The following is a 26,785-nucleotide window of genomic DNA, read 5'->3' on the forward strand; positions in this document are numbered from 1 at the left end:
TTCTCCTCTATTGCAAAATTCTTAAATAACTACTTCCTTGCTTCTTTAACTTTGTCAGCTGAGCTTCCTTTGCTTTGATATCACTTATTCATCTCCAATTTTTACCTAACTTCATAGTAATGTGACTTTGTCCCCAACCACTCCACTGAAGTGACTCTAAGTTGGCAAGCTTTCTCTGCTGCTCAGTGAAACGGACTCTGCACTAATGACCTTTTGGCTGCACCTGCCACTTTCTTAGTTTCTATGATCTCATTTCTTTCTCTTTCACCTCTTTTGTTTTTCCCTCTTTTAACTGAAAATGGGCTTCCCCTGGACTGTCCAGGCTCTCTTCTCATGTGACTCAACACTTTTTCTCAAGCGCTCTTATCTATCCCCATGTCCCAGGCATCATATACACAAAGACAAATTTGTATACCCATCATGCACCTTCTGTCTGAATTTTAGATCTGATATATCTAATTTCCTGTTTGATGTATTCATTTGTAAATTCTAGAGGCAATTCAAAGCTGAAGTAAAAATATGAATAAATACACATATAAGATAAAAAAGAAGAGAGAGTTACATCATACAGATAAAATTGGTTAGTCCAGAAGTGGGAGAAAGATAATTAATGTCTTCTCAATTTAATTCTGCAGTTTCTCTTTTTAAATAAGCAAGTAATTTTATTTTACAGTTGAAAAAAAATCAAGGAAAGAAAGACAACCCGCATTCCATAGAACCCTTCTTCCATAGAACCCTTCTTCCTTCAGTCAGGGTGTCATTCCTCCTACCACCCTTTCTTTACTTCTCATGTACAGTCATTCAGTCTCCTTGATTCTCCCCAGATTTCTTCTCTGGGCTATCTGCCTTCATCCCAGGCAGACCACCATCATGTCTCACCAGGATCATTGCATTGGCTCCCTCATTGGCCTTCTGCAGTTCATTCTTATTTCCCTGACACATACATTCTCCACACAAGGTAAGAGAGATACCTTTTCTAGATGTTCTGACTTCTTTGAAAGCCTTAACAGAGGCATCAAACACCCTCCAGCATTATCTGGGTCATTCTTCTCCCTCTGAGGTTCTGGCTACAGTGTTCTTCTTGCAGCTTCTCACATGGACCAAGATCCTTCCATCTCAGCCTCTGGATCACTACTCTTTGGCTTTACTTCTTTTTCTGTACTCCCTCTAGTCTCAACTATTGTAAAGTGCCTTTCATGGTCTCCTCAGTCTTCCAGGTAAGTCCTCTTCTCATACCCTCTCACTGAACATTGTATTTTCTTCTTATAATGCTAATTTTATTTATTTTTGTGCATACTTAAAAGTTTTTTTTTTAAAAAAACTCTTACACTAGAATTTAAGCTCCATGAAGACCCAGAATTGAATCCTCCATGCCTATTTAAGTAACTAGCAAAAATGAAGCATTCAATAAATTCTTGTTGAATAAATAAGTCAATAATTCTAATCCATATGGTTTCCTTTTATTTTCTGATTAAAGATACATGATTTGGCAGAAAAACTAAAAGTATAGAAATGTTTAAACAACAAAAATGCTGTCACCAGTTCAGATCACTATTACTGTATTTTTGAGACCTTAAATGTACCTTCCATGTTATTCACATGCTACTCCAATAAGAAATAAGTGGTTTATAATTGATGCTGTTATTGTTCTTATGATAGATGTCCTCTCAGTTTTTCTCTCTAGCTTCATGTTGTTCTACCAACAGGATTCATTGTTCTAAAATCTTGATTTTCTGGAGGTATTTATACCCAGGAAAACAACAGGGCCATCTATTGTGTATCAGAGCACCCTATAGTTGCTTTACTCAATAGCTAGGCCAGGAAATCCAACTATTCAAAGGCCATCAGGGGCCTCTGGTTCTGTTATCCACTCCTGAGTTAACACATGAGGCAGATTCAAACTTGAACTTTGGTACCATTTATTCACTGAAGTGTGATTCTTCTCTCCACCTTCACTAATACTAGAGAGTTACCTGGTTTTACAGAATACTAGAAACCGTTTTTGTGTCTTTGGAGTTGCAGATGCTATTTTGATTTTATTTGATTATTTCAGGTTTGCTTGTTGCCATTGTGAAGGTTCTTGTGAGCCTTCAAAATAAATACTTGCACAGTTTTGAATGTGTTTATTAAAAGTTCTAGAGATAAAATGGTGAGAGGTCATGATGTGAGGGCGGGAATCTGCCTGAGCATCTCAAGAATTATGGCATGTCAGCCATAACACTGTCTTTTGTTCTTTTGGGAAATATGGAATAGAAATTTGGAACTTATGTTCAGGCAAGTGGGAGGTCTTGTGCTGTCTTGAAGAGTGTATTCTCTGGAAAGGAGAGAATGTACCTGGACATGTATGGGTTGAAGCACAGGAGACAATCATTTTTGTATGCCCCCAAAACAAATACCAATTTTCTGTGGCTCCACTAGTGAAAGAAACCAATGACATGAACTCTCTTCCACAACATGAGGTCATTAAAAATACCCCAGCTAAGACCTTGGGGAACTTGCTATAATATTCCTTGTATGAAGAGACATAAAAAACCAAACCAAAACAAGAAGTTATAAAACTGTATAACTCCTAGCCCCATTCAAATGTTTAAGTCCTATTCCCCAGTATTTCAGAATATGAACTCTTTTTGGCAATGGTATCATGGCAAATACAACTAGTTAAGCTGAGACTATAATGGAGTAGGGAGGGCTCCTAATCCCATATGACCACATCCTTAGAAAAAGGGAAATCTGGACACAGAGACATGTGCACACAGGGAGAATGCCATGTGAATATGGTCAAAGAACTACCAGAATAGCAGAAGCTAGGAGATGGACCTGGAACTTATGCCTCCCTGGTACCTTCAAGGAGAGCACAGCCCTACTAGCACCTTCATCTTGTATTTACAGCCTCCAAAAGTGTCAATGCACTTCTGCTGTTTAGGATACTCAGTTTGTGATATTTTGTTGTGACAACCCTAGCAAGTTAAAACATAAAATGTGGCCTATGAACATTGTACTAACTTGAAATGAGACCTAAGGGTGGCCCAAAGTTCAACTTCTCATTTACTTGCAAGAAAACATTGTATTCAGTTGTGAAAGGGAAGGGGAGGACCCAGGTAAGTTTTGGGGCTCTCTCTAATCAAACTAAGATCTGAAAGCATCTGGTCTCTGCCCAAGTCCATGATGTTCCCCCAAAGACAGTGTGGCTCTTGGGTCACAAAGAAGGAGAGGGAGGAACTTAGAACTTCGCTTATTTTTAAATCTTCTGGGACCAAAAGCATTGCCTATAGTATTTCCAATGAAGCCTTTGTTTTATGTGTTCTTGTTGGGCTTAACTCATTGTTTGAAAAGACCCCAAATATTTTTTGGATAAAGGTGTTCTGTCCTTTCTAGACTGTGAATATTAAAATGAAGTTATGATTTGACATATGAAAGGAATAATAGACTATTTAGCTAGCAAATGGGTTTTTTTTTGATCAACAATTTGGAGAAGTGAACACCAGAATTGGTTGCTGGGAGGCATGGCATCAGTCTCTAACAGCTGAGACAAAGTGTGGTGATGTAAGGTAACACAACTATGCATTTTCAATGTGTATCTCTGAAAAACAACATCAAATGTGAAATCCACCAGTACTTGGCCGTCACAGATGACATTTTTTTCTCCACGTAGGGAGCTGATGGCTTTAGAAATTGACAGAGCCTATCAAATTTTTATTAAAATCCCCAGAGCTGGAAGAGCAGTTTGCTGGATCATGAGCAGATTTTCCTTAAGGGGAAGAACATGTTCAGCATTGTTGTGTTTTGGCAAACAATCTTGCAGAATGGGAGCAGCTGTTTTGCAAATTATTTTTGTGATGGAGAGGGAAATCTTCTACCTTTTATCCATTGCATTCCCAATGAGCATGCAAAAATACACATGAACACACATATAATCTTTCTGACCTCACTTCTTAGTCTCTATCCCTCTATTCCTCCCTGTCCTTTTTTTCTTCTATGGTTGGTTTATACTGTGAAGGGAGAGGATTTCTTGGGCCTGAATTTCCCCCTCCAGGTGACACAAGGAATTTGTAGGTGAAAAGATCAATTCCTGTACAAAAGCCAAAGGGCAAGAGAGGGTTCCAGGGACAAGGGACGAACAGTGGGGTCTTTTAATTTAGAACAGGGATAGGATGTATATGAGTAGTCTGCTATTCATGGTCCCTGGGGGAGCTGCTTCAGCAGAATCTGGGCTGCATGACTCTTGGAGCTGCTGCTAGCTTAGGAGCTAAGGGCCAGGGCTCAAGTGCAGACATCCCATAAATCAATGCCAATTTAAAAGGGAAGATTATTTTAACCTTGGAGTGTCACTTTATATGTCTCAATACACGGTCCATTATTTAATCTCCAGGAAAGTTTTACACAGGCCCCCCCTTCTTGCTGTGCTCATTTGTTATAGCCAGGCCATCGGGTGTGCAACAAACTGAAAAATGAAACAACTTCAGCATCCAAAAAACAGATGGGGATGGGCACTGAGGACGTCACCAAGTGAAAACATGCATCTCCCTCATTGCAGCACAGTTCACCCCTTCCTTTGTGAAGCTCCGGGTGAGGAGGAGGTGGTCACAGTGCAGAAATGTCAGTGTAGGCACTGGAAAGGGGAGGCATCTCCTCTGTCCATCCTGGTGGGACCTCGGTGTCAGAGCTCTAAATGCTCTCAGAAGGAAGCAGAATGAAGTGTTTGGCAAGTTATCTCCTGTTAATTCCCCATGTCTAAAGCTTTCTGATGCATTTTAGTAAATTGCAAAATTTGCAGGGCGGGGGTGGGGGTGAGGGTGGGGAGCTGTGGTCCCTCCTCTTTATCCAGTTATCTTCCAGCTCTAAAGTCACATTCAGAGCACATGTGGACTAGATACTGTGAGCCTCGGTACTGTAATAGCAATAATGGATAGCTGGAGTTCTTTTAAGTGAGACAATAGCCAAGTTGTAAATACTGGTTTGTGACTAACAAGATTCCACTCAGCTGCTATGGTCAGCTCGTATTTTTTGAAATGCTACCTTAAAGTTTAAAAATTTAGATTCTCAACTTTAGACTCTAAAATATAAAGGCTCCATATATTTTCATTTAAGGAAAAACTGACTCATTGGTAAGATAAAGTATGTACTGAAGTAGTATTGGGAGACCTGTAAAGATACAAGCTTTAAAAGTTTTGCAAATGTTAGCAAATATTTAAGTAGCTGAGTAGCAATTTGGTAAATTTTACACCAAGGGTGAAAGTAATATAGTGTATGTTTTAGGTTTTTCTAGCTGACATTGTGACATGAGAGCCAACTTATTCTCATTATTTTGAAGCATGTGTAAGTCCTACTTTATAACTGTAGGTGTCATTACATTGCTTAAATTTAGATATCTTTTAGCTTACTTTTTTCACTTGTGCCAAGCCCTAATGTTTTGAAAAGGCTTGTATAGACTTATTTAAAAATGTTTAATAAAGAAACATAAAATATATCCCAAATATTCTAATGAAATATAAACAAATGAGAAAAGATAGGATAACCATCTAAAATTTATAGAGCATAACAAATTGTCTACACATTTAATTTTAAATTTGTGAAATGCAAACTATCTAGGTCTTTTTATTAACCTTAATTTGATGAATGAAGAAGTAGGGTTTTTTAATTAATTAGCTCATAGCTTAACATTTTTGAGCACCAGCTGTATTCAAGGCCTGGTCTGGAACACAGTGTCTTTGGGATTTGTAAATAGAGAGGTGCAACAGTACTCAGAGGAATTTATAGGGAGTAAAAGCAAGAAAACATAGAAAAAAAGACACAAGGGGGACTGTCTCCACTTTTTTCTGTAACACATAATATCAGTGATAAGCCATTGTGCATAAAAGGGCTCTAATCAGTGGACATAATGCATCACAAGAAGTGATCAGATCACAAATATTTGTTGAGTGATGAATCCATCAAGGACTTCATTTAGACCTTTGGGTCAGATATGGTTACCAACCCCTGTTCTCTCCCTGTTGCTTCCTCGTAAAATCAGGAGCACAGTGGGCTTGCCTTTGCACTCAGAGACCTCCACATCAGCATTCCACTTACCCCAGTTGTGATGAAAAGACCGTGGGGAAGTTAAAAGTTGCTCCTTCATAGGTGGGGGCTCCTGCTACTGATCTATGGTGTGAGCATGTTTACTTGGGATTTGGGCGAAGCACCTACCAGTTTTGAAAAGAAATTCATCACCTGCTGTGAGACCCGGAGCTTCCGGGCAGCAAATAATTGCTTTCTGCCCTTAGAGAAACTAGACAAAGGACATTATCAATGTCTGAACAGCTGAACTTTGAATTAAACTCTAATTTATAGAAATAGAACTCTGGGCTTATGATAATATATGGAGTAAAGTAATACACACATACATATATGTTATTTTTGCAAACAGTTTTCAGTATTGAAAGATGTTTCAATATATTTGATCATATTTCAAGGTCTGAGAAATTAGGATTTAATACGTTTTTTCAAAAATATAATACCATAAAATCACAATGTATGCAAGTTGTGGGAAAAGAGAAGTCATACCTTGTTAAAATATCCACCAAGAGTCTGTTGTACTCCTTGTAATCCAGGAGGTCCCTGTATTAGAAACAATTCAAAGACAAATATACAAGCATTTACCAAGACAATGTGCATTTAAGGAACATACACCTAAGAATCTTTGAAATCATATAGTTAAGAAAAAGGAACATTCTGTTTAGTCAAACATTCTATTAATTAAAAAAAATTATGGGGATATTAACTGATCATCAGGTTCCTAAAGATTTTTCTAAGTTAGGTCTTATATGAATCCAAAGAGAGAACCTAAGTGGGAACATGTAACATTTTACCAGAAAGTCAATCTTCAGCATGTTCTTTATTAAAAGGAATTATACCCACAAGAATCTTCCAGGGAAGAAGCTGTAGCTTCATTTTATTTTTTTATTCTTCTCCGAGGGCTTTGATCAATGTGTTATAGAAATGTGTGCCTCTACATGTTATTAACTTAAAAAATATGGGGAAATATTTTTCTATTGCTTTATAGTTTTGAGTAAGTTGTATGAAAATGGGCTGCATGTGGACTCCTGGGCCAGAAAAAGATGTCTTCTATAGAATCTCAGACTTAACACATTTAAATACTGGTCAATTTTAGTTGTCCTGGAACTATTTCCTAAGCATTGTGCTGAGAGCTTGGGGTGGAAAGGAAAGAAGTGAAGACATCTGTCCATCCCTAAATCTTCTAGGGAGGGAAGGAGAGAAGAGTCTTCCAGAGATTACATTTTTGGTGTGAGGGCCATAAGAAAACATAAAGCTTAGCATTATTTTAGATCAAATACTTCGAGCCAGATAGATTTAGCTATCTCAGAAGAGAGGTTGCATATTTTATCTAGACTTCAAAAGCTATGAAGAGAGAAAACATCATAGAGGCAAAGTTCTTTGGAAGGTAAGACACAGGAAGAGGAGGATTGAGCAAACCAACAGCAGCATTATACAAGGATTATATTGTTAAAAAAGGAATGAAAGCTTTGAAAAGTGAAAAATTTTAAGGAACAATTACTACCTGTACTCCTTGATGTAGTAAAATGCCTTAGATATATAGAGAAAAATTAATGTTGGCAAACACTTATGCTAGATGCTTCTTATGAATGGCTTGTGACTGAAGATCTCTTTTAATACGAAACCCTTGCATTGTGCCACTAAGCCAAAGGACACAAGGATGTGGTGATGGATGTTTCAGAGCGGTTTGGTATAACTCTTGAGAAAATAATGGGCCTCACGAGTAATGGAACTGACTATGATTAGAAAGACAAACGATGCTGTTACCTTGCTGAAATAAAAACAGAGTTAATGTCAGAAAACAATTCTCATGACATTATATTTTTCATGTTATTTTTCCATCAGTCAGCTTTGCGTAAAGTATTCTAGGTCAGTTAGATGAAATAATGAGGAAAGCAATCATTGAGTTGGGGGTTGATGCATAGTTTATAGCCAAGAAAATGCAAGTTAATAATTCGCTTTCAAAATTCAGAAGACATGCAGTTCCATACATTTTGATCTTGCTGCAAATATTTGATGAGGCAAGGAGGAATTTTAGTCACCATAGATAGGAGCATTGACAGGTAGCTTAGGGGTCTGTGTATAGCAGGCATTCGGTGAATGAGATAAGGCCCATTAGATCAAAGAACAGTGATGGGGTGGATACACCCAGCTTCATATACATTCTTTCCAGTAAAAAGTGAAAGTCTTAATAGTTAGGGCTCTCAAATATAGCAGAACAATTGATAATACAGTCTCTTGAATAGAACAGAAGAATCAATCAAATAAAAATAGCCAACATTTATATAGTGCTAATTGTATGCACAGTTTTATATGAACTCAGAAAATTCCTACAATGACATCAAGAAGAATGCACCATCATCATTATTTATGATTTCCAGATAAAGAAAATGAGAGGTGGAAATTGTTAATTGACTCAAGTTCCTATCACTGGTTAAGTGGCAGGGTTAATATCAGCATTGTGCTCAAGTCTGCTCTCATTTACTCTATCTTAACATAAAGACAGATTCTCAGTCTAAAATTGTGCTTTTAGTAATTTTTAAAAATTATGATATTAAGTTGCCCTAGAGAATATGAATGATCATTCTTCCATGGTCTACTCACCCTACTGAAATTGAAAAAAAAAATCAACAGAACTTATACTTAACACTTCTTATGAGCCAGTACTGTGGGCAGGAGGGGAGGAAATAAGCACTTTGCCTTTAGATGCAGTCCTACTGTGTAGCTGAGGGAAGGAGACAAGCCCCTTGCATCCTTGCATCTATCTTCATGCATTCTCTCAACACATCAGGAGATTATGCCTGAATATTCCAAAACACAACTGTACTCAGAATGAATCCTTTGTTGGGAGAGCAGTAGTCAAGGGACATCAAAAGCAGAGAGCTTTCAAAGGGGCTCTGGAAGACAGTAAGGAAAAAACAGCAGAAGAACAAACAGCATGGTAGGGGTTTCATGGCACAGAAAAATTAACTGTGGATGAGAAGAATATAAACAATAAGATGGTGATAATTTTTAAAGGATTGGATGAGAATTGGGTATGACTCTTAATAGACTGGTTATTTGCCCATGTATTTGTGGAGTGTAGCTGTATCTCATAAACACAGAATACATTCCTCATCTAGAATCTTGATCTTGCTGTTGAGTTTACCCTTGGGATGGGGTGAGAGAATCTGGGTGGCTCAGTGAAGTTGCTCCCTCTAAAACAATGGCAAGAGCACAACCCTCTCAAAAGAGCCAAGTGCCAATAGAAAAGTTTGAACAATATTATTCAAATCCCCACAAGATTGATAAACCCACAAAAGTGACTTCCATATTTTCATATGTTCCTTTCTTGCCATAAAATGTCAAATCCACAAAGTAGTGCTCCAAATGGGTTTGATCTGAAGCTTTAGGCTCTACTATTTAATCAGATGATCAGCATTTATGATGACATTTTCTTTCTTACTCTTTTAGTCACTAAGATACTTCGGGTACCATAAATTCCAAGATTAATGTAATAGAGATTTACAGCTAACAGTCCACGTGCAGGCAGTACTTTATGCAAACTCTCCTAGAGGGCTGAAGAAACCCTGCAGAGACTGAAAGGAGATACCAGCATAGAGTGAGAGTTCAGGAAGTATAGGTCTATACTGACTGTAGTTAAGTGTAGCAGTGACTCACGTGGTTATTTTGAAACTGTCAGAAAGAAACAACTTCAATCAAAGCAATGACCATGGATAAACTCTAAGTACATAAATGCCAAGAGCAGCTCTCTATTTATGGTTAGAAAAACAGTACAGACCTTGGGGGTCTTGGAATGAGTAGCTATCCTATAGCCACATCACCCACAGATGTGCTCTTTTTCTATCTTCTGTTCTGATTTGCAACATGGTTGGAGAAGATTCAAGGAGTCATTTGTGTCTAAGTTTAGCAAGAGCTGTCAGTCTTGTGGACTATCAATCAATTCTGAGGAAGCAGAAGTTAAAGACTTGTGCTAAGTGACAGCTCTCCTGACTTCACAAGTGTCACTGTTATTAGTAGATGCTCTTGGGCACTTGAGAGGTAACTTTCTCTGAGGTTTGCATTTATAAAGGCCCATCAAGAAGACAGTGAGATGACCCAATGTAGAAGCCAGCTACAGAAGGCATGTCAGCCTTGGCTAATGCTCTCAGGAGTTCTTCTAAGAAAACTGGTTGAAGGTTTGTCTTGCTCACAACAGAGCATGAATGTACAATATCTATCTTTTGAGGAATCTCTTTTAGTCTATTGTGCTGGATTGGGAATGTTATGGTTTAGTGTGGTTTACTCTAAAAGCTCATGTGTGAGACAATGCAAAAGGGTTTGGAGGAGAAATTATTGGGTCATAGCATTAACCTAATCAGCAAATTAATCCCTCATGGGATTAACTGAGGGGTAATTGGAGCTGGTGGTTTGCGGCTGGAGGAAGTGGTTCACTGGGGACATGGCTATGGGGTATATATTTTGTATCTGGAGAGTGGAGTCTCTATCTCTGCTTTCTGATCCTGATGTGAGTTGCTTCCCTCTGCCACACTCTTCTGCCATGGTATTCTGCCTCACTTCGAGCCCGGAGGAATGGAGCCAGTCTTCTATGGACTAAGAACTTGGAAATCGTGAGACCTCAAATAAACTTTTCCTCCTCTACGATTGTTCTGGTCAGATCTTTTAGTCACAGTGGTGAAAAGCTGACTAAAACAGGGAAATACAGGACATTGGAGTTAAAGTGAAGACCACACGATTATAGAGCAGCTTTTAAATATTAATGAATTTCAGGGAGAGATACTTGTTCAGAGCCCAACTGTACTGGCCTGTGTTATCTGAGAGGTCTATAAACCTACTGTGGATAGAGATCCTGAGGTTGTTTCCTACTGCAAAGAACCACACCTGGAGTGATGAAATGAATTAAAGGTATATGTAATTTGGGAAGTACAAACCCTCAGCAATAGTTACAGTAGCATTTAAGAAATTTTTGGCTAAAATCTTGCTGGAGTTAGAAAATAGAAAACCATGATGTCCTCCACCAGAGTTATCAGAGGCATAGCATCAAAATGATGAAGTGTTTGTACCATCATCCCCTTAGTGGGTTTCAGTATTGGCTGCACATTCCCAAAGTTTAAAAGATGGAAAGAGTCCTGTTAAAGAAACATAATTCCTTAGTCCTGGGCTTAGCTGTACTCTCACTTTTCAGCCAATGCACCTCGTATGCTTAACTCACAGAGCCATATTTTTGCCTTTTCCCCCTTCATTATTCTTTGCCGTGGGCTCTATGTGCACACCAGGGTTTAAGTCTTTTGGCTCAGCTCACCCTAGCCATGTAAATCAAGACTCCTCAGTCAACTCATATGCTTACTCACTGAACCCATTCCAAAACTATTTTCCTTTCTCCCGTTCCTCTAAAAGCACCCACCAGTCCTTTATAACTTTGCTGACTGAGTCTCCTTGAGCCATCTGGATGCCACTTATCTCTATGCACCATAGCTCTTCAATTTCCTATTAGGAGTTTCTCCCAAGATTCACAAATACATATTTTTAGGTTATATACAACTGCTTTTGGTCCTGTGGGTTTCCAATTAACTTCAGTAATGACCTTTGAAATACCTCTGTGAAGGAAGTTGTAATAATCAACTCTCTTTAAAATATGCTAAAAATAGCTTTGCTTTAAGAACAGATAGGAAGTCTGTTATTGGAAAGTCATTTGGACTCACTTTCAAGAAACAATTCTAATGTTCTAATGGGTGGCGGAAAATAGAGCAATCAGTAATTATTTTTTTGTACTTGTATTTAAAAACATTAATTATGAAGCCTAAACTCAAGACACAGGAATAGCAATATGAAGCAACATAAAGGTTGGAAAAGTTAAATGTCAAAATGAAAATTTTCATATGTTTCCATCCATTACACATTATATATAATTAGCAAAGCACATTTACATTAATTATAGTGGCTTGTGTGCATGACTGTACTTCTAGATGGAATGATAACTCATGAGGGCAGGAGTTTCAATCCTTCTAAACCCATCATAACAGAAGTTTGGTACTTAGAAGTTTCGCAATTCACCACTCCACTCCTAGCACCAAATGTTTGCTGAATTCAATGAATCACTGCTCTTACAAGAAAAATTCTGTGAGGAAAGCCAATTTCTTGCTTGTTGGTTTTGGTTTTAGTTATAAATGGTTTCAAACAGAGCAAAGGGCTTGCTGCTTCTAGATTTACAGAAGACAGGACCAACAGATTTAGATTACTCTAAGAATCTGACTAGTTAATTGAAAGCAAGGCTATATAGTGAGTTCTAGATAAGTTGGAAAAGAGTTCATGGATAGAGTTTTGACCAGAATTATAAGGTATAAAGTTGTACTGTAACCCTGAGGGAGGAAAAAAAGTCAATAATGCTCTTTAGATAGAAAATATTTGAGAAATCAATTTTTCCTTTTAGAAAAAGATCCTTTTATTTGTCTTAGTATTTGCTGTAAATGAAATTTTTTTCAGTGTCTCTTGGGATTTCACTTTGTAAGTTAAATGGTTGTAACTTCATTATGGATTATTTTTCTGAGAATGCTTCTACTGCCAATTTTTAGTAAGTGAGGAGATGTCAACACCTCTTCTCCCCCGTCCACCAAAAAATTTACTAGAAACTCTAAACTTCAAAATATGAGTTCTGAAACCAGAAGGTTTGAGTGTTTATATTATATCTGCATTTTGACACAGTATTTGCCTCATATTTGAGATTATCCTGGGTCACTTTAGGAAACATGCAGCATATATTATATATTGAGGGAAATTTTAAGGTTCCTAGGAGGAACTCTTTTTCCTCCAAATATCCTTTGAACTATGGTTTATACCCAAAATTCCATAAAGGATTATTCATGTGGTTTTATTACCAAGACATGTTTGATTCACTGGCTAATACAGTCATGAAATTTGAAATTCTCTCATTTTAAAATAGATATTTTCAAGTGTTTTTGTTCACATTAAAAATGAGTTGAGACCGTTATGTTAAGTGAAATAAGCCAAACTCAGAAGATCAAGGGCTGTATGCTTTCTCTCACATGTGGAAACTAGAAGGAAGAAGGAAAAGAAAAGGGGTAGGGTGGTGGTGGGGAGGGGTGTCTCCTGTAAGTAGAGGAAAGGAATCGGGGAGGAGGGGAGGGAAAGGGGAAATACTGAGGAATGATATCAGCCAAATTATATTGTTATATTGTGTGCATGTATAAATATGTTACAACAAATCCTACCATTATATATAACTATAATGTACCAATAAAAATATGGAAGAAAAAAACAAAACAAGAAAATCTCTGTCATACAATTTGAGTGGTTGGAACTGCACTGCCAATAAAGTAGTCCTAACCACATGTGACTCTAGAAACTTGAAATATGGATGGTCTGATTGAGATGTGTTACCAGTATAAAATACACAGGGGATTTTAATGAGTTTGTATAAAACAAAGTAAATTCTCATTAATAACTTTATATTGATTCTATGTTAAATAGTGTTTTGTATCTGTTACATAAAATATGCTATTACGATTTTTTAAAAAAGAAAGGAAAATGAATATGTCTGCATATATTTAGGTCAACATTCTTAGATGATGAAATTTATAGTCTTGAACAAAGAAAAACAGGAAGGAGAGAAACAAAGCAGAGAGAAGAAAGTTACAAGCAGATGTTAATGAAAGAATCAGGAAAAGTATCAACCCTTTTTCTCTGGAAATGGTAGGCCCTGGAATAAATTCTGGGGGGCGGAAAGACAAAAATAATAAGATGGCAAAAAAGTGATGAAATGGGGTAAAGATAACAATAACATTAGCAAATAACAGTTATCCTTGAGAGTAATAGTCATTTTGTGTCATTATAACAGAATACTTGAGACTAAGAAATTTATAAATAGAAGATAGAGATTTATCTTCTCACAGATCTGGAGGCTGGGGAGTCCAAGATTGAGGCTCTGGCATCTGGTCTGGTGAGGACCTTCTTATAGCATCCTTACATGGCAGAAAGCAGAAGATCAAACTACCAAGCTACAAATGCTATGGAAGGTTTTTTAAAATAAGGCCTTCCTCATTAATAAGATAAGGGCCAACAGATTTAGATCAATCTAAGAATTTGGCTAGTTAGTTGAAAATGAAGCTGTAGTAAAGCTTTGCATTAATCACCTCTCAAAGCCCCCACCTCTTAATTTTGGAGGTGCACATTAAAATCATACTATGTACACATATATTATTGCATTTAATTCTTACAACAATCCAACAAGGAAGTATTATCCTTATTTAACACATAACAGAAGGCTAACAATCTTATCCAAGGTCATACAACCAGTAGACAAGAGCTAGCCTGACCCTACTCTGATTGACACTTGATCTTTTAACCATTCACTTATATTGCCTGATAATGAGCGGGTGCTAGAAGAATAAAAGATCACAAGTAAAATATCACAGAATTTCTCAATGAGATAGAGAGTCAATAAGGGCCAAGCAAAGGAAGCTCTGAGACATGGTGTAGATATGTATTTTTAAAGACGTGGAGGAGAAGAAGAGATGAAGAGGAAAGCAACCAGAATGGGAGAAGGCAAAGGTTAAGAGAGGAATAACAAGGACACAAAGAGAAACAAACACTGAGGATTTACATTAGAGAGAGAGAGAAGAAGAAGAAAACAAGCAAAATTAGCTGTGGAGGGAAAGGAAGGAAGTCAGCAAGATATTAATCAGCATCTTAAAATAATGTGAGGTTTAACACCACCAAATATGGGGCAGAATCTTAGAATTTATGATATGGTAGAAGAAAAAGAAAAATTAAAAAATAGTCAAATGAAAAAAGACTAGATAACTAAGACAGTGATACTACTTGCGGATAATTTTGATGAACATGAAATCACAGTGGATAGTGTGGGGACGTTGTTACACAGAGAAAGTGGAATATCCTTCTAATAAGTACAATAGTGCCACTGTATTGTGTTGTGGAAGGGAGACCTGTCTGTCAGTAGTGTGGGAATTGGAAGGATTTAAGTGATAACAATATACTGGTTTAAACATTCATCAAGGATCTCTTTTGGGGATTTCCCTTACAAAGGGCAATAGAAGTTTGGTTGGCAGCCAGCAGCCTGTGCTCATTCTCAGCGAATCTCTGGAAATTCTGAGCAGTACTGTGATCCATGATCTTCTCACGGAAGGAGGTGTCTAGTTTCTCCTCCCAGTGGCAGGCACCTGCACCATTCTTGGAAAGATGGATAGCTGCTAAGGGTCTTGGTGTAAGATATGGCCAACGTTCCCGGTTCAGAAGTTCAGAAGCAGTGTGATTAACAGGTGAGGAATTGCAGCTAAGGCGGCTTCTGGATCTTGAATGAGAATTTTTCACATCTGTCACTTTGGACATTTTTCAAACTCATTCCTCTGTGTATTCCAGGAAAGTGCTCACTCGAGCTAGGCTTGTCTGCTTCTAGCCTGCATACTGAGCTGTGTAATTGAGGGAACTCAACCATAGGCAGTTTATGGTTGTATGAATAAGCAAAATACTCAATATGTGACCTGATTGTTTTCCAAAATTGCATAGTCCCTGGTTTCACTTGTCATTTTGGAACAGTAGTGGGAGGACGAGACTGTGACAGTGAATGCATTCAATGAGTATAATTAACCCATTTCATAAAAGCAGATTTTCTAAATTATACTATAAGACTCATATAGGTTTAACCCTTTATTTTCCAAGGCAGGAAAACATCACTATTGAAGGCACATGTTTTCCCAGGTATCAATCTAGTCTGCCTAAACCCCACTGCATTATTGATAAAGTGGGAATTTTTTGAACTGATTTCCATGGTTAGAAAAAAGAATGATTCCTCCCCTAATGCTGCCATTCTGCTTATCCATCCATAAAATGTTTTGAACTCTTCTCTCCCCAGTATGTTCTACAAAAGGAAAATATTATTTGTCAGCTTCCTGCAATGTAAGGAGCAGCAGGAGTCTTTAGAGTGCCTTGCCACCCACGGAAGCAACATCAATGACCCAGTGCAAGGTGATAAAAGCCATAGGGGCATGAAAGCTAGCAAGGATGTGGATGTGAGAAACAAATTATTTGTATCCAGTGGGGTCCCTTGAAGATCACCACCAACAAAAACCATACCTTGGGAACTACTGTGTCTCCACCTCCTTGTCTGGTCTCAGGAATCTCTCCACATGCCACCCAAATGAGGAAGAAAGTCATCTTACACAGACCCCATGCATGGCCTCCTCCTATCAGAGCTCTCAGTTTGTTTACTGTAATTAAGAGATAACATTCACTTTCTTTAAAAGTATTGGTGGAATGACAATGCTTCTTGCACAGAGAAAATGTGATTTCCAAGGCACACTGCTGGGACTTAAGATAACCAGGCTGATGGCACTGCTCACATACTGCCAACTTATACAGAGGCCAAGAGCATGTGCAAAATTCAAATAGTTGGGGACATTCAGGATCCCTTTGGAAGAAAGCAAAATGAAAAATCTGCAGGTATTATTTTGGGGGTGATTGCAGTCTCCACTTTCAACTCAAATATCTGATATGTTTGTATGTTGTAGTTCATGATAAATCTAGACATGACCAATACTTGGCTCAAGGGAACTACCATGGTTACAGAAAGTACATGCAGGAAAGGTCCAGGAAAAAATACTCAATGATTTTAGTTTTCACTTAGTCCCTTTTCACAAAGAATTTCAGGCAACAGAGAAAACACTGATGATATCAGTCAGTGAAGAAGTAACTAGGAATCATAACCTTTACTAATCCCACAGGATGGGTTTCTCATCTTTAAAATGAATTTGGAATATTATGCTGAAAGTTATGAACACACAATCTAATGTTTTGAAATATTACCAATTTGTCATATTTGTCTCACATATTTTTACTATTTAACAAAATCAATACAGACATACCAGAAGCCAGCTTGGACCTTATTTCCCATCACATTCCCTTCCACATTGAAGGTCCCCAAGAGAATGGTGAAAATTGTTACTCCTTTAGTCACACAATTTCTTTTAGTCTTTTCTTCAATCATACCAGATGGTGGTTACTTTTGTGCAGAGAAAACCGCCTGCATGGATTACACAGAGCCCCTTATTTACTGGGGCCCTGAGTTTTCTTGTTAAAATGGTCTTCTTGTCTACCGCACAAAGCTACACTACAATAAAATGAATATGTAGAGTTATTTTTAGAAACGACACCATAAAACACAAACTATAAGTTTATTTTAAAAATACCTCCCTGTTTGAATATAAAGTACTCTAATAAATCTGGTTGGCCTTTGATTCCTCAAACCTTGGTGTTTACCCAACACAAAGTAATGATGCTTAATTTATGCACTGGCCCAGCTAATTACAAGTTTGGTAACTACATATCAAGGATTTTAAATATTCTACCCTATCACTGGTATAATAACATAAATTGGTCCAGATGTCTTTAAATTTGCTTTCAAGAACATGATCCTATGATGATACATAATGGGGGGTGGGAGAGAGGCAAGAATGGAGGAAGGAGGGACTGTATAGAGGGAAAAGAGGGGTGGGAGGGGTTGGGGGGAAGGAAAAAATAACAGAATGAATCAAACACCATTACCCTATGTAAAAGTATAATTACACAAATGGTATGCCTCTACTTCATGTACAGAGAAACAAGATGAACCCCATTTGTTCACAATATTAAAAAAAAAGAACATGATCCTACATGAAAAACTAGTCAATGACTATATGAAGGTAAAGTCTTTTTCCACCAGAAAATAACCACAATTAGTAAGACACTTAGGAAATCAGAAAGTGATATATAATGTCCCCTTTGCTGCTGTTCATAGAGAGAGATAAAGAGAAGTAATTAGGAAACCAAACCCAAGTGCTGATTTTTGAAATCTCAACCTGATACCCCCAGCTGTCTCACATGCATGTCTATGTATTCTGTAGTCACACAAGGTGACACTGGAATTTTAGCAATGTTGACAACAGCTGTTTTGTCTGGGACTATGACCCCAGTGGGGGACAAGTGGCAATAAAAATAATTAACTGGCCGTGTCTCCATTTACAGATCTTGTGTGTCTATATTTTTAAATCTGAGGATGTCATCTTGTTTTTAATAGGAAATGAAATTATTGTTCCCATTGACTCAAATAAATGGTTTGGTTCATTTTCTCTGAAGATATTATCATTACAGTGCATGGCCTTTACTCATTTAATAGACAGAAGAGCTGAGTTCTTTGTTGAAAGGAAAACCTAGAATTGTGACAAAGCCTCGATCAAGGCTTCTAGACAGGATGCAAAGAATATGAATTGGATTTCAACAGAGACCTGATGAGATTTGAAATGCATACAGTCACATACAGGATATTTTAATAAATATTTCAGTAGACATTTTTTGTCATCTGCTTTATTTAGCACTCCAAAATGTGTTTTGGGATATTAACTTGTTTTGGAGAGGACCTTGCTTTATACAGGAAATAGTAATTTTGAATCTTGAATCTTGAATTCTCAGTGCTGGGTAAATAAAGTTCAAGATGGAAAATATACAATTTGAGGATAGTGATGCATTATAGGTACTAGTGCATTAGTTCTATGATGTTTGATGGCATGCATTTTCATTGTTACAACTGTTCATCTGACCCAGCATGTGGCCTATCAGAAAGGAACCTCAGGGTTAGATGCAGGGACAAAGAAAACACTAATTTATATGTGATAGAATTCTCCATCTTTAATGAAAAGTATAAGTCCAGTGGATTCAGACAAGATTGAAATTAAATGGGCTACAACCAAAGCTTTGCCATTTTTTAAAATGTTTTCTCAGCAAACAAGTCTGTTGCCTATTGTTATGGTTTAGATTTAAAATGTCCTCCAAAAGCTCATATGTAAGAAGATATGAGAAGATTTAGAGAAGAAATGATTGGGTTATGAAAGTCTTAACCCAATCAGTGATGGAATTAATTGAGTGGTAACTGAAGGTGGGTAGGGTCAGCTGGAGGAGGTGGGTCTTTGGGGATGTGCCTTTCTGGTATATATTTTGTATCTAGTGAGTGGAGTCTGTCTCTCTGCTTCTCCATCATGGTGTGGGCTATTTCCCTCCAACACACTCTTCTGCCATCATGAGGTCCTGCCTCACCTCTAGCCCAGAGGAATGGAGCTGGCTGTCTATGGACTGAGACCTCTGAAATGAGTCCCCATATAAACCTTTCCTTCTCTATAGTTGTTCTTAACAGATCTTTTAGTCATAGCAGCAAAAAAAGCTGATTAAAACACTGTTCTACTCAAAGATTAAAAAATGATGGGCTAAAAATGATATTACCTTCAGGGTAATTGATTTGAATCAGCAGGAATAGTGATTTCATCACATGAAAAATCAAACAACCCAAATTAACCACCTCAGATTAACAACAACAACAACAACAACAACATCTGGTAAATACCAAAGGGAAATGTGATCAGTTGATTATTTTCATTGCCACCTGCACCTCCCCACCACTTCCATTCTTATAAAGCCACCCAACTCCTAAACATTTTCTGGCCCTACTGTTCTCCTAGTTCCTTTATTTTACTAAATGCATCAAGATTTCCCCCACCTAGAGTCCTTTGCACGTCCGAATCTGATTGAACCCTTTTTGCTACCTGCCGAGAGATTCCTCCCTGGGCTCCCTTGACCACAGCAATGCCTCTTCCTTCCAAATTTTTATCCTATTGCCTAGTTTGCTCCTCTACAGTGCCCCACCGTCAACTGAAATTGTTTTTTCTATTACTTAATTGCTTAGTAATCACTGCTACACCTTCCCCTCCTTATTGCAGAATGTAAGTTATTAAAGGTAGAGAACTTTTCTGTAGCTTATTTGCTATTTTGGCTTTCCAAACCCCTGTATATCCACTGTTCATAACAGCAAAAGGAAAATCTACAAGTGTGACAAATCCCTGATCAGATCAAGACTGCTAGACAGGATGCTAAGAATATGAATTAGATTTCCATGGAGACCTGATGAACCTTAAAATGCATTTGTTCACATAAAGAATGTTTTAATAAGAAATATCCATATGTGAAATATGATAGATTATCAATACATATTTATTGAATACAGTATTTTCCTCCCATCTGAATTCATTGTTTTAATAGTGATTAACATCTGGTAGCTGGTCAATAAGTATTTGTTAATTACAGTCTTCCCTCTCACCTGTATCCATTCTAAGTCCTCAGTGGATGTCTAGAAGCTGCAAATGATACCAATCTTTCTAAATTTTTTCTGTACTGGGGATTAAACCCAGGGGAGCTCTACTACTGAGTTACATCCCCAGACCTTTTCCCTTTCCATTTTGATGAAGGTCTCACTGAGTTGCCAAAGTTGACCTCAAATTTGTGATCCTCCTGCCTCAGCTTTCCGAGTTTCCAGACTCCATGCTTGGTCCAAACTCTAAAATTTAATGCCTTTTCCACCATGCTATAACTTTAGTACTCTGAAGTATAATGGCAAAATTAGCAATAGTTTCTTTTTCCTTCTTCAAAATTTCACAAAGAGAAGATTTGTTCTTGTCATAGATCTCAGAAATCTCAGGTTCCCCTTTTTTCCCCTCTTTATTGAGAAATTTCCCCTTTTACTTTACAGCTTCTCTTTGTAATACTTCAATTGCCAATATCATCGTTCTTGAGCTTTCGGGTCATTATCAAGTAAGATAAAGGTTATATAGTGCGAATTCACTGGACAGAGGTGATCCACATCCTGGGTGGGACAGAGTAGGATGATGTGACATTTCATCATGCTAATCAGAATGTGGCATTTTTAGAACTTATGAACACTTATTTCTGGAATTTTCCATTTAATATTTTTGAACCATGATTGACCATAGTTCATTGAAACTATAAAAAAGCAAAATCACAAATGGGGTCACTTCTGCAAATGAATCCAACTTTATACCCTAAATTTATTATTTTACTATATAAACTGCTATATAATCATACCTTTTGAGACTATGTAATGATTCATGCTTTAAAGGTAAAAGGTGTTCCACTTAAATGAAGTTAAAATTAAAGTAGAAATAACATGATTTTGTATATTTTAAATCAGATCAGTGTTTTAGTACACTCCTACTAAATTAATGCTGCAGAGTTTTGCAATAGCCATTTAAGAGGTCCATGACCTGAGTAAAGATTTTTCATCTGGAGAAAGAATTATTATGTTGACATAAAAAATGACTCAAAGTGATGATATGTATATTTAAAGTAAAAGATAAACAGAAAATAAAACAAAATGCTGAAAATAAAATTTGAAAACTGTATTGATTTATAAAGTCTCAAATCCTGAAAAATTTACATATCTGTCACATCCTTCAAAGGTCTGTGAAGTATCACTTTGCTTAGAAAATTTCCAGTAGAAACAGTAGAGGGCGCTGCTGCCCTACGTTATACATTTCTTGACTTTGTTTTCAACCTAAATTGCTATGCACTGAAATGTGACACATTTGAGTCCACTGCATGGTTCTCATACTGCAATAATGAAACAATGCACAAAAACAATACCAGAAAAGAAAGAAAGAAAATCAAAAGCACTGCCTGTAATATAAAGAAATAGTAACACATTTTAAAATTAATGTGGTCTTTAATAAACGCTCCTTAGAGTGATGATGAATGAGAAATAAAGTTAATGTCAAATGGGTAGGCTAATACATACTTCCTTTAATGGCTCATTAGTTAAATTCTCTGGCTTTCCCTCCTGCTTTGCCTCATTTCCAGCTGCTTTCTGCTCTTTTCTAAAGAAACTAAAAATCAGAATACTTGAAATAAAATAGACATTCCAAGTAAGACTTCCCAAGTCACCTTATCATAATATGAGGCCACTATTTTCCATTGCACATGCTACTGAGAAACCAGAAGGCTTTTTATAAAAGAATTTTATTAGAAAGTATGAGGAATAGTAGTTGAGACTTGAAGAACATCACAATTAAGAAAACAGATCATGGATAAACAAACCACACAAGCAAGCAAGAGGCTGTAAAACTGAGGAGAAAAAATATCACAGAATTCTCTAGACCCAAGCTGCCATTGCTTATTTGGGAATAACTTTTCTATTTCTTTAAGAGTGGAATTATATATCTAGAATAAGTATTCCATAGGTAAAGTAATAACTGATTTAAGTAATTTATTGATAGACAATCAAATTTTTGTTAATGGTTTTTGGGAAATTTTTAAAGAAAAAAAATGGGTTGGTTTCATTACAGATTCAAGAGCAGCTCTTCTGTGCTACAGTGTAAATGAGCATTCAGAATGACATTAATGGATCTAAGTTACATTTAGAGAGATTTTCACATGTGGAGGAAAGTTTTTGCACATACATGACATTTTCTCCTTCTAGCAACTGTGGGTATTAGGCAGGGCAGGTGTCATTTCAAATTAATAGAGGAGGAAATGAAGACATGGAATGTTGGGTAAATTAGAATGGGCTAGTGAGGAGTTGGATTAGGTTCCTCACTGACATCCTGTACTATCTCTGTCCTGAAGTAGTATAGGGCCATGGAAAATTCAAACAATACTTTGTTTATGATGTTTAAGGGTCAATCCCAGTCAAATCACAACTAGAAACTTGTCTTTGACACTCTTGTCTTTCATCATCACTCGATGAAGGTGAGTTTAGGAATCAGTTCCAAGGTCTTAATTCTGGCTCCTTCTCTTAGACTTGTGTGATGTTGGGCAAGTTATATGATGTTTATATGCATCACTTATCCCATAATAAAGTGAGGATAACTTCTTCACAAGATATCTGTGAGACGTCCTAGAACATTGGAAGTGTCATATCTAACCAGAGTTGGTTCAATAAACTCTCCTGGTTTAGTCCATCCCTCTTTCTTCTGCACTGTTTCCTCTAGAGTGAGCACTTTTTTTTCTCCTAAGAAGTCATTCAGCACTTTGATTCTTTGGGTATCACGTAATTCTTTGACAGTATTATTAATCTAAGATGTCTCTACTTAATGGTTTCCCTCTGCTACGGATTGAATATGTCCCCCCAAATTTCAGGGATTGGAAACTTAACCCTAAAATTCATCTTAATGGCATTTGGAGGTGGGATTTTGGAAGGTAGTTAGGATTAGGTCGTGAGGGTGGGGCCATAATGCAATTAATGGCTTTATCAGAGGAGGAAGAGAGACTTGAGCTAGCAACTAGCTCTGTCCCACAACGTGGTGCTCTCAGATCTCCCAGATGGTGGCATTATGCTCTTGGACTCCTGGGCCTCCAGAACTGTGTGGTTAGTAAAGCTCTATTTTTAATAAACTACTTGGTCGGTGGCAGTCAGTCATAGCAAAAGAACACAGAGTAAGACACTCAGATCTGCAGAATATTTGTTTAGGATAAAATGGCATATTTGGAAAATGTGGGAGCTTTTTCCTTTGTAAGATCAGCTTTGTTTTTTAACAGGAAATTGAAAAATACTTTTTGAAAAATATGTTCAACATAAGGACTCATAGCCAACACTGTTAACCAGTTTAGTTGCTCCTCAGTTACAAGCACTTTGACTAATTTTATTATATGCTGATTACAGGTGTGTAAATTCCAATAAAGTCTTCTCTAAAGACAAATTTTCCCTAAAGATAATATTGCTATTGAATATGGAGAGCTAATTTGGAGCAATATGTATGATTTTCATGAAATACTCATGAAGACAACTTAATAATGTTAGTTCAATAGAATTACTTTTGTAAATATCCCCTTATAAGAAATTGGCTTTTTCCCTAGGAGTAGTGTTTCATGGAGAAAAAGTTATCCTTTCACACACAAACACACCCATTACCCACATTTCCCCTTCCCCACAATTAGCTAAATAGAAAGTTGTAGGAAACTATTTTTTGTAAACAACTTGCCTTTTTGGTACAAAAATTTCTTAAGAAAGTGAGAAAATTCAAATTTGGCTTCAGAACAAAGAATCGTAAGTGGAAGGACTGGTTAAAGCATTTTAATTATGAGTTGCTTCAGGCCCGCAGAGACTTTTCCTTTCAGTTCCATTTCTTTTAATCTCCATCGACACTCCCCTAAATAACAACACTACCTTTGATTTAGGGAACACCTCTAAATCCCCAGAGGAAAGAACATTTTCTTGAGGACATTGATCAAAATGTGCTGTTATCAAAGGATTTGTGACTCCTGATAACTCCTATTCCTTGGTTCTTTTCAGACAAATCACACCAACTAGAATAGTTTTCTCCCCTTAACTTTTCTAAAAATGAACTGCTCAGGCATAACATTAAAATTATATAAAATATTCATTCATTTGAGGGATATTTTAATTAATGTTTGATAAAAGAGATAAAATTAAGATTATTTTACATTTCACATAGGCATAAGAAATTCTAACACATGCTTCAGGGATCTCACATGTGAGTCATAACCATCTCCAGTCCCAATTAGAATTTTAGCCCTTACCAACTATTCTCTTGTTCTCTTAATTGCCTTCCTTTCTGCTGTGAGATAGGGCTCATGTCACACAGGGTACAATGTTGGAAAAGACAAATAAATAGAAAATGACATTTGATCTAAAAATGTCCACAAACAGACTGGGGTTTCTCTTGAAATCTTCCCTTCTCCATCCCCTCCATATATATAATCTGTATCTTTCTATATAATGTAAATACTTCCATGGGACTTGCAAATAGAGATAACAAGTACTCTGTTAATAGTTTAGAAGTAGTAAATACTATGATAGCTCCAAAGAATCTTGCTTACTTTCTTAGCAGTTCAACTTCAAAGTGCCCCTAGAGTGACCTATCAATAAAATCTGGTCATGGGGCTCTCCAGCTTAGAATTCTCATACTTTTTCATGGGTTCACCTGACATGGAGAGCTTCCCTGTGACCCTACCTGCCCTTGGCTTCACCACTGCTGGCCTCCTGCTCTGTCTCCACTGCATGTAGCTCTCCACCTCCCTTGCCAGAGGCTCAGTACTCTGTTTTTGTCCCCACAAAACAGTACCTAGCTGCCAATAGTACCTAGAACCTAGCATGCTCTCTTCTCCCTTTCTATCTGCTTTGCTATGTAATCCTCCTCAATCTTTACACTTCGGTTATAAATTCCTATGGAAATCAACCCTAAAAATTAAATTCACTAAATTCTCTTCCTAAACTTAAATCTCCTAGAAGGCAAGGACAATGTCTTACTTGGTTTTGCAAGTCCAGCTGCTAAAGGAGTATTAGGCCCACAGCAAGGCCCTCAATAAACGTTTGTGAAACAGTGGAACAATGTGAATTAGGAACAGTTAGATTTTTTTTTATGAGCTCATTTCCTTAAAATGTTAGTTATTATGACTTCAAAAGGACTCATTTTGAAGAACTCACTTCATTTCTAGTCATTTGGGAAATAACGGTTCTCTTTATAAAGTACATTATGTTTAGAAAAATTAATGTGAAGGTGGCACAGAAAAATGTGGGGAGCCAATTATTTTACTTTTCTTTTCAATGCTGTCCTCAACCAAGCTCTACAAGTATGGCTGGGTGCTCCATGGGACTTTTTTGCAGCACATGATTATACATGTAGTCAATTTAACCTATGATGTGAACAACTTTAAAACATCCAAAAGCTGATGATAACTGGACCCCAAGGTGAAGTTTTGATGATAGTTATATGAGAGCAAAGGTATTTCAGTCAGTCAGAGGCATCAGTCTCAGAATCAGAAAGACTGAGAGATTCTATAAAATACAATTCTTAAACAGAAAATGAGTTGAGTTTAGCCTAATGCTTTTCAGGTATATATATTTTCTGCATAGATTTTTTTCCCCTTACGCCTTTAGTTTAAAAAATTGAGTATCTTATTATATTAAAAATGTTAACGAACCACTATTATTTTAAAAAGTTTCTATTCAGGATTTAATGAATACTCTATCAGATCCATAGCTAAATTTAAATTCTAAGTTTGATACTTGAAATAATTCCCCCAAATACTCTGCGAAAAACAAACAAACAAACAAACAAACAAAAAACCTGTGGAACTATTACAAATCCTTTCACATAGTCACTTCTCTTCCTTCCCTTTCTTTCCTTCCCTGCTCCCTTTCTCCTCTTCTCACCCACCCCCCACTCTCTTCTTATCTGTAGTACTTGGGTTCGAACCCAGGAGAGTTCTACCTGTGAGTTACATCCTAGTTATTTTCATTTTATTTTGAAATAAGGTCTTGTTAAGTTGTCCATGCCGGCCTCAAATTTGTCATCCTCCTGCCTTGGCCTCCGAGGGAACTGGAATCATAGGCATGTGCCATCAGGTCCAGCGCATATTTCTTAATCTTCTAAATTCCTGAGTGAACTCATTTTATCAATAGTTGAGAACTCATTCCAGAATTCAGTGTAATCCTCTTCTCATAGACAGTTGGCAAGCTTGTCATAAAGACCTTTGTCATTCAAATTCCTCCCCTGAGACAGCAATTATCCTGTCTTAAAAGGAGCATCATACATTGAGAATAATAACACCAAGGTCTAATCTTGCCTGTTAGCATTCATCAGCTTTCTTTTTGAAACAAAAGTATTCGAAATCTTACAATATGTTCTCTATTTTGCCAAAAACATTGGAATAAAAATCAATGAAGCTGATACCTTTAAAGACTGAATTCTAGGATATCTAAGTTATACCCCCTTATTTTAATACCATATTAATTGACACTATACCTTGCTAAGAGTATAATCCACTTGAAAAAATAAAGTGAAATGAAATAAATGACTGGGCACCAATTATGTTCATTTCTGGCACGTGACCAAATCCAAAGCAATACCTAAGGAGCTGGGCA

General features: G+C 37.1%; 1 protein-coding gene across 1 annotated transcript in view; it reads right to left on the reverse strand.

Annotated features, from left to right (window-relative positions):
- Nucleotides 1–26,785, reverse strand: part of COL19A1 (collagen type XIX alpha 1 chain) — a 331,364-nt gene that overhangs the window by 82,957 nt on the left and 221,622 nt on the right. Inside the window, exon 18 of the mRNA XM_079146513.1 lies at nt 6,541–6,594. Coding sequence (XP_079002639.1) covers nt 6,541–6,594 — 54 coding nt within the window. The remainder of the gene's footprint in view (nt 1–6,540; nt 6,595–26,785) is intronic.

The sequence above is a fragment of the Sciurus vulgaris genome, assembly GCF_902686455.1.
Source record: "Sciurus vulgaris genome assembly, chromosome: 7".
NCBI classification, from domain to species: domain Eukaryota; kingdom Metazoa; phylum Chordata; class Mammalia; order Rodentia; family Sciuridae; genus Sciurus; species Sciurus vulgaris.